Source organism: Phoca vitulina, unplaced genomic scaffold (genome assembly GCF_004348235.1).
Source record: "Phoca vitulina isolate PV1807 unplaced genomic scaffold, GSC_HSeal_1.0 scaffold46, whole genome shotgun sequence".
NCBI lineage: Eukaryota > Metazoa > Chordata > Mammalia > Carnivora > Phocidae > Phoca > Phoca vitulina.
The window spans coordinates 631418-647370 of NW_022589749.1; the positions used below are offsets into that span (position 1 = coordinate 631418).

Genomic DNA, 15953 nt, shown 5'->3' on the forward strand with positions numbered 1-15953 from the left:
ACTCTTGATCTTGGGGTCACGAGTTCAAGCCCCACATTGGGGTTAGAGTTTACTTAAAAAAAAAAAAAAAGTTCAAAATGGATTAAAAACCTAAATGTGAGACCTAAAACTACAAAACTCCTAGAAGAAAGCATGGAGGAAAAGCTTCATGCTATTGGAGTTGGTAATGATTTCTTAGATATGACACCAAAAGCAAAGGCAACAAAAGCAGAAAAAAAGGCAAAAGGCAACAAAAGCAAATAGGACTACATCAAACTGAAAAATGTTCGTGCTTAAAAGGACACAACGGGCTCATTCGGTTAAAGCATCTGCCTCCAGCTCAGGTCATGATCCCGGGGTCCTGGGATTGAGCCCCACATTGGGCTCCCTGCTCTTTGGGGAGTCTGCTTCTCCCTCTGACCATCTACCCCCGCCCCCAGCTTGTGCTCTCTCTCTCTCTCAAAGGAATAAATTAAAAATTAGAAAAAAAAAGGGGGGGACACAACAAATTGAAAAGTGACCTACGAAATGGGAGAAGATATTTGCAAATGATCTATCTGATAAGAAGTTACTATCTGGACTACATAAAGAACTCCTTCGCTTGATGGTTTGGCTATGGAAAAAAGGTTTAGATACTTTGGTATACGGCCTCAATGTGCTCATCTGTAATAGTCCTTAATCATAGGGTCTCCTGCGTAAAGTTCTTAGGATCTTTCCCGGCCCAGCGCTCAAGGAGTGTTTGCTGTTGTTGCTGTTTTGTTGTTGTTGTTGTTGTTGAAGAGGGCTCGGGACTACGAGGCAGGTGCGCACAGGTTCCAATCCCAGCCCTACCACTTTCTAGCTGTGTGACTTTGAGCCCGTGACTTAAGCTCTCTGAACCTGTGTCACCATCTGTAAAAAAGGGGAAGATGGTGACAACAAGCATAACTATGTCAGAGGATTGTTGCTAGGCTGGAAAGCCACGCACGTGAAGCTCTCAACACAGTGCCAAGCAAACAGAAGTGCTCAGCACGTGGTGGCCATTAACTGCTTTTAAGCATTTCCTGACAGCAAGAGCCTTGTCTTTCAGGGGTGGGGCAGGTGTGACCTTGCTGGAGTGTGGGTATGCCGTCACCTGAAGGAGCCAAGAAGCTATCCTTAGCTGTTCTTTCCATTGGAGGGTGTGTTCTTCCCAGGCTGGGAGAAGCTGTGTGGTACACACCTGTGCATGATTCTGGGGCAGCCTAAGGTCATGCTACAGAGTGTAGGGGCCTGGCGGGGTGCATTCCTCATCTCACACATCTCTGTCCAGGGGAAGAGGGGTCTGGTAGTAGCCTGACCCCTCCCCAACCAGGGGCTTTGCCTAAGCCCCAGCACAAAATGCACATGGGAATGTGTTCAGCCTGCCTTTGTGGCAAGCCTCCAGCTGGTGGAGGGAGGAGGAGAAAAGGAGGGAAGTAGACAGGACTAACCCTCTTTCCGGCCTCAAGGGGCCTCAAGCACTCTCACCCACCACTACAATTCCCTGTCATGAGGTGATATTGTGCTATCATAAGCACCAGATCCAACTCACATCTTGGTCCTGCTATGGGACACCGGGGCAGTCCCTTAACCTCTCTGATCGTCTTCTCTGCAAAATGGAGTTTTGTAACTGGACCCACCTCGGACGTTTATGCCAGGTTCTTAGCATGGGACCTGGAATAGAGTTAGTGCTCAGGAAATGGGACTTAATACTATTAGCCTTAGAGGATTTCGTAGCACCAGCTTCTCCTCTTTCCTCAGACCCAACAGGAGCAGTGCCTGTTCCTCTGTTTCATTCTGACCCCGGAGAACCCACACAAGAGGGACTTAGCATTTTGTTGGCCAAGTCTTCCCTTTCCTTGGGTAGCCGTCACCCATTGTGGAGGCTAAAGGGGAAGACCCTTTCATCAGGTTGATGTGGGGTCCTGAGCTAACCTTACTTTCTCCCCCAAGGCTCTCCCAGCCTCCACCCACCTCTCGGTGGGCACTGAGTCTCTGTCATCCCAAGCAGCACTGTCCAATAGAACCCTCTGGGACGATGGAAACGTTCTATTTCTGTGAGGCACAGTGGCCACCAGCCACATGTAGCTACTGAACACTTGAAAAGTGGCTAGTGGGACTGAGAAACTAATTTTTAATATTATTTAATTGTGGGGCACCTGGGTGGCTCAGTCGTTAAGTGTCTGCCTTCAGCTCAGGTCATGGTCCCAGGGTCCTGGGATAGAGCCCCGCATCGGGCTCCCTGCTCTGTAGGAGGTCTGCTTCTCCCTCCCTCACCCTCCCCTGCTTGTGTTCCCTCTCTTGCTGTGTCTCTCTCTGTCAAATAAATAAATAAAATCTTTAAAAAATATATTATTTAATGGTAATGGATTTAGATAGCCACAGGGGGCTGATGGCTACCATATTGGACCAATGTAGAAACCTCAGACATATGAAGAGTCGGATGACTTGAAATGATCCCAGCCGAATGCAGGCAGAGTCAGGCCCAAGCAAATAAATCACTTGCTCTTTCTGGGCCTCAGTTTCCCCATCTGCTTACTAAATGCTGTTTCAGTGTTATCTCATTAGCTGAAGGAATTTTCCTGGGGCTCCTGGTTTGGGACAAAACATGGGAGCTCTTCCAGATGGATTTCTTCTTTTTTGGCCCTGGTGCACGCCCAAGGGAAAAGTAGAGAGAGCTGGAATCCTGGAATGCTTGAGCAGAAGCCACCGGGTTAGGATTAGGCCACTGGATTCTGTACTGACTCGGACATGGCATAACCATGCCAGGGTGGAGGGAAAGGGTTCAGTGGGAAGAGGCAGGTATGGGTTCACGTCAGGGTGTGGCCACTTCCAGCTTTTCCTCAGGCTGAGCCTGGGATCATGACCTGAGCGGAAGGCAGACACTTAACAACTGAGCCACCCAAGTGCCCCCTTATTTATTTTTTTATTTTTTTTATTCTACAAGTCAGATCCAAGCTTTTGGAACTCCAAAGCCCCTTACAAATCCACATTGGGGAAAGGGGGGAGGGGGCGGTATTAATGTGGTGGGGAAAAATAAAACATGTGCCTTAGAATTAGACATGCTTAATAAAAAAAAAAAAAAAGAAGAATTAGACATGCCTAAGTTTGGGCCCCTGCTCTGCCATTTGCTGGCTGCGTGACCTCAGGCAAGTCAACCTCACCTCTCTGAACCTGTTTACTCATCTGCCAAATGCATGATTGGTAGGGACTACTCACTGAGACCCACAGCTGAGACCCAGGCCCATGAGAAGGCGTGGAGGCAATGATAGAATTAGGCTGAGTGCAAAGGGGGTGGGGTGAGGGTCAAGGTTCCAAGCCATGCAACCTCCAGAAATAATCTCTTCCATTAAAAGGTGCTAATGCAAATACATACACCACTTCCAAGATCCCTTGCTCCCAGGGCTTGCTTGTTGGTAAAGGTTATTCCGGCCACAGAGTCAAGGCCAACTCAGAGCAGGTTTGGAGCAAAGCAAACACTACAGCCTTATCTTGGGGACACAGTGTGGGTATAAAGCAGGAGGCCATAAGTGACTTTAGTCCTTCCTCTTGCTCACCAACTTGACAACGAAATGAAATTCCTTGTATTGGCTGCTCTACTCATAGGTAAGCAAGTCTCCCCGGTCCCATCCCTTCGGTGCTAAGATCTCACTCCTCGGGACTGGGGGCTACAGCTAACAGGGCTGGCTGGACCTGGAGCTCTCTATCGGGCTTAACAGAACCCATGCTGGGGTTCCTTCAAGTCCCCCCACAGCTGGCACCTTTTCAGCCTTAGGTCCGAACTCAAGACGATCCCTCTCAGGGGGCCTACCAGCCCACCTGAGCGAAGAGAGACCTTTCTCCTTTCTGTCCACCGCATGGCCTTGGTATGGAGTCTTCCCAGCACCTACCTTTGCCTGCAATTTGTATCTTGTTTCTTGTTGATTCAGTTCCTCTTTTTAAAGCTTTACTTAAATTAAACTAATTATTTATTTATTTTTAAGTAAACTCTACCCCAACCTGGGGCTTGAACTCAAGACCCTGAGATCAAGAACTTCATGCTCTACCAACTGAGCTAGCCAGGTGCCCCAATTCCTTTCCTCTTTATTCTCCACCCCCACAGAAGCCTGGGCTCCATGAGAGCAAGGATAGAGCTGTCGGTGCCATTTATTGAATGAATGAATGGAATCAGATACTTTGGGATTCAGATCCCACCTCATTCATTCATCATTCTTTCATTCATTCCACATTGATGTATCAGAGGCTCCGAGGTGTCAGGCTCTGGGTTGAGACTGAGGACTCATAGATGAAAAAGCCATGCTCCTTGCCTAGGGAACAGACACGCACACACACACACACACACACACACACACACACACACACAAACACATACAAACATGCACACATACACAGGCGCACACATGAGAAGAGCCGTGTGCAGGTCTGGCCTGTGCAAAGAGCAGAGCTGGCTGGATCAGAGACAGAGAAAACAGGGAGGCAGGAGGGAGGTCTGGAGATGGGCCAAGGTGGCCAGGCCACTCCTGTCTGCTGCCAGTATGGAGGCTGCTCATAGGGGAGAGTGACCAGCCGCCACCCTTACTTTGCCCTGGGGTTTAATTGTTTTTTAAGATTTATTTATTTATTTGAGGGGGGAGGGGCAGAGGGAGAAAGAAACCTAAGCAGACTCCACCCTGAGCACGGGGCTCAATCTCACAGCCCTGAGATCATGACGTGAGCCAAAACCAAGAGTCGGACGCTTAACCGGCTGAGCCACCCAGGTGCTCCTGCCCTGGGGTTTAAACGTATGGAGCGGCTCCAGTGCGCACAACAGATCAAAGGAAGAAAGGGCAAGGTGTGGGGCAAAGAAATGATACTGGCAGCCGATTGAAGGGGACCCCAAAATCATATAGTGCCCTCTTCTCTTTAGGGCACCAAATTTCACAGGCTATGGCTCTGAAAATGAAGTAAAGGGGTCCTGCTTCCTGAGTCTGCTGTGCCAAACCTTGTGCTACAAGCAGACTGCTTAAAAACATATTCATTAGATATTTATTGAGCACCTACTATGTGCCGGGTACTTTCCTTAATTGGTGTGTTGATTATTTCATTCGTATAACTCATCATATACTTACGGAGCGCCTACTATGCATCAGGCTCTGGGGAATAAAAGCCCTGAGGCCTTGAGTTTATGGTCCAGTGAGCGGGAAGCATTAAATAAATAGATGGAGACAGACTGCTAGAGGTACGAGAAGCAAAGGACATAAAGAAAAGTGATAGCAGAGGGCGCCTGGGTGGCTCAGTCGTTAAGCGTCTGCCTTCGGCTCAGGTCATGATCCTGGGGTCCTGGGATCGAGGCCCGCATCGGGCTCCCTGCTCCGCGGGAAGCCTGCTTCTCCCTCTCCCACTCCCCCGGCTTGTGTTCCCTCTCTCGCTATCTCTCTCTCTGTTAAATAAATAAATTTAAAAAATCTTAAAAAAAAAAAAAAAAAGAAAAGAAAAGTGATAGCAGAAGAGCCACTTGGCTTGGGTGGTCAAGAAAGAGGAGGTGGCATTTTTTTTTTTTAAGATTTATTTGTTTGAGAGAAAGAGTGAGAAAGCAGGGGGAGAGGCAAAGGGAGAGGGAGAGAGAATCCCAAACAGACTCCATACCGAGTGTGGAGCCCGGTGCAGGGCTCAATCCCATGACCCTGGTGCCCTGAGGAGGTGGCATTTAAACCAAGATCCTCCAGCTTTTTGAAAAGTGAGATGACACGCATGCTGGGCAGAGGAAACAACAGGTGCATGGGCCCTGAGGCAGAAAATAGCTTGTCCTGTTGAGGATGGTAGGCCACCCAGGTCTCCTGACTACTCCTTATACTCCTGCCCCATCTCAACCCCACCATTCCCCACCTAACCCATTTTATTTTATTTTAAGATTTTATTTATTTATTAGAGAGAGAGACAGCGAGAGAGGGAATACAAGCAGGGGCAGAGGGAGAGGGAGAAGCAGGCTCCCCACTGAGCAGGGAGACCGATGCGGGGCTCAATCCCGATCCCAGGACTCTGGGATCATGACCTGAGCCCAAGGCAGACGCTTAATGACTGAGCTACCCAGGCGCCCCCCACCTAACCCATTTTAGATCCCACTTACCATGTTCCAATTTTTCCACCCTCTAACACAATATCCAATTCCCTTATTTATTTCATTTATTGCTTATTGGTTTCTCCCCCAACTAGGACATAAGTTCAATGATGTTATAGATTTTCTATTTGCTCGCTGATGTATCTCCAGTTCCTAGGGCAGTGACTGGGCCATTGTAGGTGCTCAATAAATATTTGTTGGATAAATAATGGGGACCCCACTGAAAACATATGTTCACACAAAAACTAGGACGCAACTGTTAATAGCAGCACTATTCATAAGAGCCAAAAATTATAAACCCAGATGTCCATCATGTGATGAATGGATAAACAAAATGTGGGTCTGTCCATACAGTGGAATACTATTCAGTTATAAAAAGGAATGAAGTACTGTTATATGGTACAATGTGGATGAACCTCAAAGACATTATGCTAAGTGAAAGAAGCCAATCACAAGAGGCCACGTGTTGTATGATTCCATTTACATGAAGTGTTCAGAAGAGGCAAATCCATACAGACAGAAAGCATTTTGGTGATTGCCAGAGGAGCACGGGGAACAATCGCTAATGGGTACAGGGTATTCTTTTGGGGGTGATGAAAATGTTCTGGAATGAGTGGTGATGGTTCCACAACTCTGTGAGTATACTAAAAACCACTGAAATGTACATTTTAAGTGGTTAAATGGTGAATTTTATGTTATGTGAACTTTATCTCAATAACAAATTATTTTTTAAAACGTTTTACAAAAAGAAAAAAATCCCTACTCACATTACCGGGTTCCTGCATCCAGCTCTCTTCCGAGGAGGCAGCCGGTGGGGTGCGGGGGGCAGCGTGGGGCCAGAGAGCAGGCAAGCGGTGAGCGGGGCTCCTGGGCGCTGGCGGAGCTAATCAGGACGTATTTAAACTCTGGCTGTGTCTTCTTGCAGTGGCCGCTGCCGATGAGGGCATCAGCCCGCGAGCAGTGTGGCAGTTCCGCAACATGATCAAGTGCACGATCCCCAAGAGTAACCCCTTGCAGCAGTACAACGACTACGGCTGCTACTGTGGCCTGGGTGGATCCGGCACCCCCGTGGATGAACTGGACAAGTGAGTGATCGATCGGCAGAGAGGGCGGAGTGACCGTGGGGTGGGGGAGGGCACAAGCCAAGGATCTCACGAGGAGGCACAGAAAGGGGATTTGCATATTTGCTAAAGATAACATATTTTCACCTCTTGTCATAAACAAACATGCTCCAAGAGGACCCTGAATCCAATGCTCTATCAGGAGGAAAAAGCGAAAGGTTGGAGATTTAAGTAGTAGCGGGTGCTGCTGCCCTCTAGTGGCAGAACATCGCAACACAAGACACTGCAGAGAAGATTCAATTGTCCTCTTCCAGCAGTGGTTAAGACTCTCACTGCATCTTCAGAATATATGATTGTACTATATGCCTGCGACCATTTTTAAATCGCCATAAATAAACATGAAGGACTAAAGTTTTTTCAAGCCACAGGACCAATATCTTCCGGAGCATGTCAGCTAAATCATCCCTACCTGTTCCCGAGGCTGACCTGCTTCCCTGCCCCTCTCCAGGTGTTGCCAGACGCACGACCACTGCTACTCAGAAGCCAAGGAACTGGACAGCTGTAAATTCCTCCTGGACAACCCCTACACCAAAACCTACTCATACTCATGCTCTGGCTCTGAGATCACCTGCAGCGGTATGTTTAGTCTCTTGTTGGCTTGTCAGCCCTCAATAGACAGGGGAGGAAATAATAGTAATGATATCCACCATTTATCAATCACTTCGTTGGCGCCAGGCTGTGTCTCCTTGAATCCTGGCAAAAACCCTAGGCGATCGGTATTATTATTATATCCATTTAACTGATGACAAAACGAAGGCTCAGAAGGCTGAGCCAATTGCCATGGGGCACACAGCTCATACATGGTGGTGTTTGGTTTTGAACACAGGTCTATATGACTCCAAAGTCTCTGCTCTTAACTGCCATGCTATACAGCTTCGTTATTTCATAAAAAAGAGTTTAGAACTACCATTTATGAGTTTCTTATTACCTCCCAGGTACTAGGCTAAGATAGGTTTTAACAACCCCATTTTCCAGGTGAGGAAGCTGAGACTCAAAATAGCTACTTGCCCCAAATGACACAGCTTCTAAGTGGTAGGGCCAGCATTTGAACTCAGTTATTTCTGATATCAAAGGTTCTGGTCTTAACCACTAAGTTATGCAGAGCTCCTGGTGAAGTATGTCTGTCCAGGAAGGTAGTTCTGAAGAGCAGACGATTCAGAGAGGTGAAGGGTATTGTCATGCTAGGCCAGCATCTGGATTTGCACTACTCTCTACTACGCACCCACAGATGGGTCCCATTTTTCAAAACTGTACATACAATCTTGGAATAACCACAATTCAAATCCAGGAGGCCAAGAAAAAAAAATTTTTTTTTAAATAAAGATTTTATTTATTTGACAGAGAGAGACAGCAAGAGAGGGAACACAAGCAGGGGGAGTGGGAGAGGGAGAAGCAGGCTTCCCGCGGAGCAGGGAGCCCCATGCGGGGCTCGATCCCAGGACCCTGCGATCATGACCCGAGCCGAAGGCAGACGCTTAACGACTGAGCCACCCAGGCGCCCCGGCCAGGAAAAAAATTACCAGGGGGCGCCTGGGTGGCTCAGTCGTTTCACATCTGCCTTCAGCTAGGGTCATGATCCCGGGGTCCTGGGATCGAGCCCCACATCAGGCTCTTTGCTCAGCGGGGAGCCTGCTTCTCCCTCTCCCTCTGCCTGCTGCTCCCCCTGCTTGTGCTCTTTGACTCACTCCCTCTCTCTCTCTCAATCTGACAAATAAATAAAATCTTTTAATAAAATAAAAGATTACTGAATGTAAGTAGAGGTACATAATTAAATTATGGGTAACAAAATCAAAACTCATTTTAAAAGTTATTGTTGTTGTTTCTTTTGGTTAAAAAGGTAAACAAGGCCAAAGTAATGTAATTTCAAACTCTTCAGAAGTGTATCATAGAAAGGAGAAGATGCCTATAATCCTACCTCCCAAAATAACCAGTTGGATATATTGCCCTTCATTTTCCTTTAGTAAAATATCTTGGAAACATTTCCACATATGGGTATACTTAATTATTTTAAATATCTGTATAATATTCTACTGTAAAAACATTTTGTAATTTTTTAAATATGTGCTATAAAGTAGAGAAATTGCCTTGCTAAACTTCACTAAGGTGAGATGTACAATATTTTGCTGCCTTGAGTATATGTTTTAGTGTTTTCCATATTGCTTTAAAGTTGCTTGCCTACGTTATCAGAGATCTATAGCTATATGAGTTTTAAGAGCTCATTTTTTTTAAAGATTTTATTTATTTGAAAGAGAGAGCACAAGCAGGGGGAGGGGCAGAGGGAGAAGAAGCTCCCCGCTGAGCAGGGAGCCCGATGTGGGGCTCCATCCCAGAACCCTGGGATCACGACCTGAGTCAAAGGCAGATGCTTAATTGACTGAGCCACGCAGTTGCCCCAAAAGCTCATTTTAAGTCAAATAGGACTTCCCAAAAGGCACCCATCACACGTAGGATTGCCAGATTATACACACGTTGCCCAATTAAATTTGACTTTCAGATAGACAATGAACATTTTTTTTTTATTCTACATTCCAAACATTGCATTTATTGTTTATCTGATAGTCTGGTATTTTTATTTGTTAAATCTGTCAACCCTAAATTTGTATCAATAGAATGGCTACAAGATTATTCCAGCTAATTCTTCCCGCCCCCAGATTGGACAAAGCAGGATCTACCTTGGCTCAGTCCTCTCCTCTTGCTCTTTTCCAGACAAAAACAAAGAGTGCCAGGCCTTCATCTGCAATTGCGACCGCAATGCTGCCATCTGCTTTTCAAAGGCCCCATATAACAAAGAGCACAAGAACCTGGACACCAAGAAGTACTGTTAGTGAATGAGTATCCCCCGGGGAAAGCATCATCCCTATGTACCTCATAGCCTTCACCTTACCCTGTCTCCTCCAATAAAGCACTTTGTTGAAAGGCCTCAGGTTTGGAGACTGTTTTATTCTCTGTCTGTGTCTCTAAGTCTCTTCTTAGTTCTTTGTGAGCATCATTCCTTCTAGCCTTGGAAGTTGAATTAGAGGGCTATTTCTAGGGAGTGAACACCATAAGACCTGAATGATTAACAACTGATTATTTACTCTGTGCCAGATTGAAATGCATAATATATCTTCTGAGGTAAAAACCTACCTCTTTTTCATTATCCCCAGGGCTGGGGGAGAGAGAAAACTAATCCCTTTAACAATTTTTTTTTAAAGATTTTAGTTATTTATTTGACAGAGAGAGACACAGCGAGAGAGGGAATACAAGCAGGGCGAATGGGAGAGGGAGAAGCAGGCCTCCCGCGGAGCAGGGAGCCTGATGGAGGGCTCATCCCAGGACCCTGGGATCATGACCTGAGCCGAAGGCAGACGCTTAACGACTGAGCCACCCAGGCGCCCCCTTTAACAATATTTTTTAAAAGATTTTATTCATTCAGGGGCGCTTGGGTGGCTCAGTGGGTTAAGCGTCTGCCTTCGGCTCAGGTCATGATCCCAGGGTCCTGGGCGAGCCCCAGTCGGGCTCCCTGCTCTGAGGGAAGCCTGCTTCTCCCTCTCCCAGTCCCCCTGCTTGTGTTTTGACAGAGAGAGAGACAGCGAGAGAGGAAACACAAGTCGGGGGAGTGGGAGAGGGAGAAACAGGCTTCCCGCTGAGCACGGAGTCTGATGCAGGGCTCGATCCCAAAACCCTGGGATCATGACCTGAGCCCAAGGCAGCCGCTTAACTGACTGAGCCACCCAGGCGCCCCCCAAATTAAAAAAAAAATCTTTAAAAAAAAATTTTATTCATTCATCCTACAGCAAGAGAAAGCACAAGCAGGGGGAGCAGCAGAGGGAGCGGGAGAAGCAGGCTCCCCACCAAGCAGGGAGTCCCATATGGGGCTGGATCCCAGAACTCCGGGATCATGACCCTAGCAGAAGGCAGATGCTTAACACACTGAGCCACCCAGGCGCCCCCCTTTAACAATCTTTCAATGAGCATCTGATGGGTGCTCATTAAAAGAAATGGAATATGGGAAACACTAGTACAGTGGCTGAGACTTAAACGAATAAATAAACTGAATTGTGAGTATTCTGAAGTAGCGATTACATCCCAGCAGCCACAGTATCTTCACAGTGCTTTGCACATCGCACACGCACATTAAGTGATTGTTCAACGAAGGTACATCTTGGCGCCAAGGTTTGCTGCAGTTGAGGAAAAACCACGTGGCTATATTTACCTTTTCAGATCACGTGATCCTGAGCCCAACCCAGCCAGGGATTTCAGAGTAGGAAATGTGATTGGGTATCTTTTGGACACGTGGTCTCCGGGTCCTTTTTTTTTTTTTTTTTTTAAACTGTTGAAAAGCGGCCCAGCCCCCGGGCGACCTCGGCGCCTCCCGGGCTCTGGCCCCGCCCCCTCGCGCGTCGGCCCCAGCTGGCGCAGGCGCAGTGGTTGGTAACGGTTGCTCCAGCCGGCGTCAGGGTGAGGTGGCGGCGACGGCTCCGTGCGCGGCTTCCTGGGTCCTTGGTGCGCGTTTCTCCAGGGTCAGACTCCTGCGGGAAGGAAAGAGTGGGCGGGCCGAGTGTGAAAAAAGAGCGAGCTCACGTGGGTATGACGTTGGGGCCCACCTTCCTGCGGTGCGCGTGCCCGTCTGGATGTCTCGGCCCCACACACGCCCCGCCGCCCCCAGCCCCCTGCCAGTTTCCGGTCGGTAGCTCCTCCGGGGCTCCCATCCCGGAAAGGGACGAGGGGGCCGGGAAGCTGGGGTGCAGGGAGCCAAACTGGCGCGAGGAGAGAGGCGAGTGGATGTGGGGCGAGCCAAGGGCTTCTGCGCCCCAAGTCCACACTTTCAAAGAGGGGAAACAAAAGGTGGAGGGCTTTGCAGCTCTGACCTCCGGTTGGAATGCTCTCCCTTTCCCCGCCTGGTGCTTGCCTGTTCATCCCTCAGGACTTAGTTGGGGTCACCTCAAGAAGTTTCTTGAGTCTTGCCATTCTTCCCTCCCAAAGTGCAGTTTTGCGCAGTTACCCCACCGGGCTTCTATAGATATTAAAGAAAGGGAGTTCAGAACTGGATGGACTGGCTTTGATTACTGGCCTGGTCATCCCAGGTGACCTTAGGCTAGTTACATAAAATCTCCAAGCTTCAGGATCCTCATCTTTCAAAAGAAATAATATAGTATGCCGATCATAGGGTTGTGGGAATTAGGTGAGCCAGCGCCTTGTAAAATGCTTCCTACAGTGCTTGTTGTATAGTAAATGTTCCATAAATACTATTTTCCCAAGGGGAAGGAGAGGGAAGGATACTCTGTTTTCTTTAGAAAGGCTTTATTATATCAAGCAAGATTTGGCTTTTGTAATCTTTTTAAAAAAAGGTACACAAAAAGGAAATGGAGCTCTGGAGAAGATACATGCGAGTCTAGTTAAAGGAGTACTCAGAGGACAAAGGTTTAGGCTAGTGATAATGGCTGACATTTGCTTACTATGTGCCAGGCACTGTGCTAGGAGCTTGGGATGCATCACTACCTTTTTTTTTTTTTTAAGATTTTATTTATTTATTTGACAGAGAAAGAGCACAAGTAGGCAGAGAGGCAGGCAGAGGGAGAGGGAGAAGCAGACTCTCCACTGAGCAGGGAGCCCGACGTGGGGATCAATCCCAGGACCGTGGGATCATGACCCAAGTCGAAGGCAGCCACTTAACCGACTGAGCCACCCAGGCGCCCCGAATCACTACCTTTCTTAATCTTCCCTAACAACCCAATGAGGTAGCTACTAGTATCCTCATCTATAAAGAGATTGAAGATTAACCACTTGTCCAAATTCACATAACTAGTAACTAGCAAGACAGGATGGAGGGGCGCCTGGATGGCACAGTCGTTAAGCGTCTGCCTTTGGCTCAGGTCATGACCCCAGGGTTCCTGGGATGGAGCCCCGCATGGGGCTCCCTGCTCATCGGGAAGCCTGCTTCTCCCTCTCCCTCTCCCACTCCCCCTGCTTGTGTTCCTGCTCTCGCTGTCAAATAAATATATAAAATCTTAAAAAAAAAAAAGACAGGGATGGAAATCCAGGTCTGTCTATATCCTAAGAGTTTCGATTCCATGCTATAATCCTTTCTAATAAATTGAGAAAAAAAAAAAACACTCTCCTTTCTTGGATGAGATTAACTTTTTTTTTTCCCTTCACAAAGTGGAATTTATCTGTTTTGTGACCTAAAGATTAAATAAAAAATCTGGATCTGAGCACCATCTTGAATCTCAAGAAGGACAATGTATCTGGAATTAATTAATTCAGATTAACTATTCCAATTAACTATTATACCCCGTTCCTAGGAGCAGGGTAACCAATTCTTCCTGGTTTTAGCACTGAAAGTCCTGCAACCCAGGAAACTCCCTCAGTACTGGGCAATGTGGGACAGTTGGTCACCCCACCTAGGAGTGTTGGATTTCCCATTGGTCCTTAAATACATCCTCTCAGGAAAAGTTTGGCATTCACTGAAGACTGACCCTTATGCGTGGCCAAGCATTTCTTACGGAGTTAATTTATTAAGTGAGCTAATGTGTTGTAAAATACTTTGCATAGTGTTTGTGATATAGTGTGCTCAATAAATGCTATTATTTAAGGGAGAGGTGAGAGACATACTCAATTTATGACACTGTAAAAAGGAATATGAGTTAGTGGGAAACTGGTTTTGAGTGTTACGTACTTGTTTGCCTTTGTGACTTTTACTTACCACAACTGTGATAGCAGAGCAGAGCCATGGAAGCAGTTGAGGAAGTCATGCCCAAAGCTGAGCTTATGCAGTTAGAAGCCTGTAACCGGGGCAATGACAAACTGATAGCACCCACTAGTCAGTTTGTTATTCCAGCAGAGGGCACTTACAGTGGGTTGGGAACTGCCATGCTGGTAAAAAGCAAAAGATGTAAAGTGAGGAGACAGCAGAGTTCCTCTTGGGACAAATTTTTGGGGAGGAATTCCATCTCAGGAGAAACTATGAACAAAACGAACATTCCTAAGGTCCTGAAGACTTGGTTTCATGAATCGTGCCAGCATTAGGTGATAGAAAGAGCCTGCCTCCTTCCTTGGCAACCTAACCTGCTCTCCACTGCCCACTGCATCTTAACCATTCCTGGTCTCCTTGGCCAGTTGTACTGCTGGCTTCTACTTCGGGCTTCTTTCTAAGCATAAGCCTCAGACAAATAGGAAGCAGTTGTTTAAAAAGAACAGAACTGGGAGGGAAGTCTTGGATTCTAGTCCTGGCTCTTATACTATGTTGTATGGCCTTCAGTAAGTCTGGATCTTAGTTTCCTCCAAAATAACATGGGGGGGGATGCATTTAATTTGCTCTCATTCTGTCATTCCATGCATGAATCTGTGACATTTTGTGGTATAGAATAAGGATGGGGAAATAGCACATTCTCTGTGAGCCACTTGAAGCCAAGAGGTTGTTTGTTTTTTAAGATTTTATTTAGTCATTTGAGACACAGAGATACAGACAGACAGAGCATGAGCAGGGGGAGAGGCAGACGGAGAGGGAGAAGCAGGCTCCCTGCCGAGCCAGGAGCCCGATGCGGGGCTCGAGCCCAGGACCCTGGGATCATGACCTGAGCTGAAGGCAGATGTTTAACCATCTGAGCCACCCAGGCGCCCCTGAAGCCAAGAGGTTGTATCTTTGTAGCCTTAGTACCTTAATACGGTATCTGTCAGTAACCACTGAAATTTGTGGATGAGAACAGCTTGAGATCCAAAAGACCCAGATTTGAATACAATTACTGGTACTGACTTTTGGTAACTGAGCAAATCTGATTCAAAGCACCTTAGGATCCTCCTCTGCAAAAAAGCTGGAATGAGATTTACAACAACCTTACACCTCTTCAGAATTAATGACTATGGGAAAATGTACAGTTGTGCAGATGAAAAGAACTCTGTTGGTTTCAAGATCCTGGATTATCCCAGTTAACTAAAATTTACTTCCTAGGCAGGTGCAGGATGAACATGTATTGCTTTGCCCTAATTTTAGACAAAGGACTATCGAGAATAGGCTGTGATTCTTTCATCCGCTTTACTTTTTGATGAGATTGTGCTGAAAGCTTTAGCCTGGTACAGTGATTCTCTCTGGCTAACACAGTAATGCTGCCTTACTTGGCAGAAACAAATCAGTTTAAGAGCCCACTTGTTTCCTCTCTACAGACCAGGTTCAAGGCAACTGTCTCATTATGGCAGCTGAAATCCGGCAGAAATCCTCAAGAGAACCGTGTCATAAAGCCCATTCTCTTTTAGCTGATTAAAAAAAGAATATAGGGATGCCTGGGTGGCTCAGTCGGTTAAGCGTCTGCCTTCGGCTTAGGTCATGATCCCAGGGTCCTGGGATCAAGTCCCTCATCGGGCTCCTTGCTCAACGAGGAGTCTGCTTCTCCCTCTGCCTGCCACTCCCTCTGCTTGTGCTTTCTCTCTCTCTCTAATAAATAAATAAAATCTTTAAAAAAAAAAAGAATATAAACGTACAGCCCACGTACTTGGTGTGCTATTAAAAATATGGTTCCTTTATTCCTTAGTTAATAAAAAATTCATTCATACCATTACTCATCTTTATTTTTTTTTTTTAAAGATTTTATTTATTTATTTGAGAGAGAGAGAATGAGAGAGAGCACATGAGAGGGGGGAGGGTCAGAGGGAGAAGCAGACTCCCTGCCCAGCAGGGAGCCCGATGCGGGACTCGATCCAGGGACTCCAGGATTGTGACCTGAGCTGAAGGCAGTCGCTTAACCAACTGAGCCACCCAGGCGCCCCCCATTACTCATCTT

The 15953-nt window shown here is 46.9% G+C and overlaps 1 protein-coding gene across 1 annotated transcript; it reads left to right on the top strand.

Moving 5' to 3' along the window:
• The first annotated feature begins 6615 nt into the window (after positions 1 to 6615).
• Positions 6616 to 10116, top strand: PLA2G1B (phospholipase A2 group IB). Its single transcript, XM_032431428.1, has 4 exons — positions 6616 to 6711; positions 7002 to 7161; positions 7646 to 7773; positions 9904 to 10116. Exons 1-4 carry the CDS (start codon positions 6696 to 6698, stop codon positions 10020 to 10022), a joined length of 423 nt encoding a protein of 140 aa, XP_032287319.1. The 5' UTR covers positions 6616 to 6695; the 3' UTR covers positions 10023 to 10116.
• Positions 10117 to 15953: the final 5837 nt, after the last annotated feature.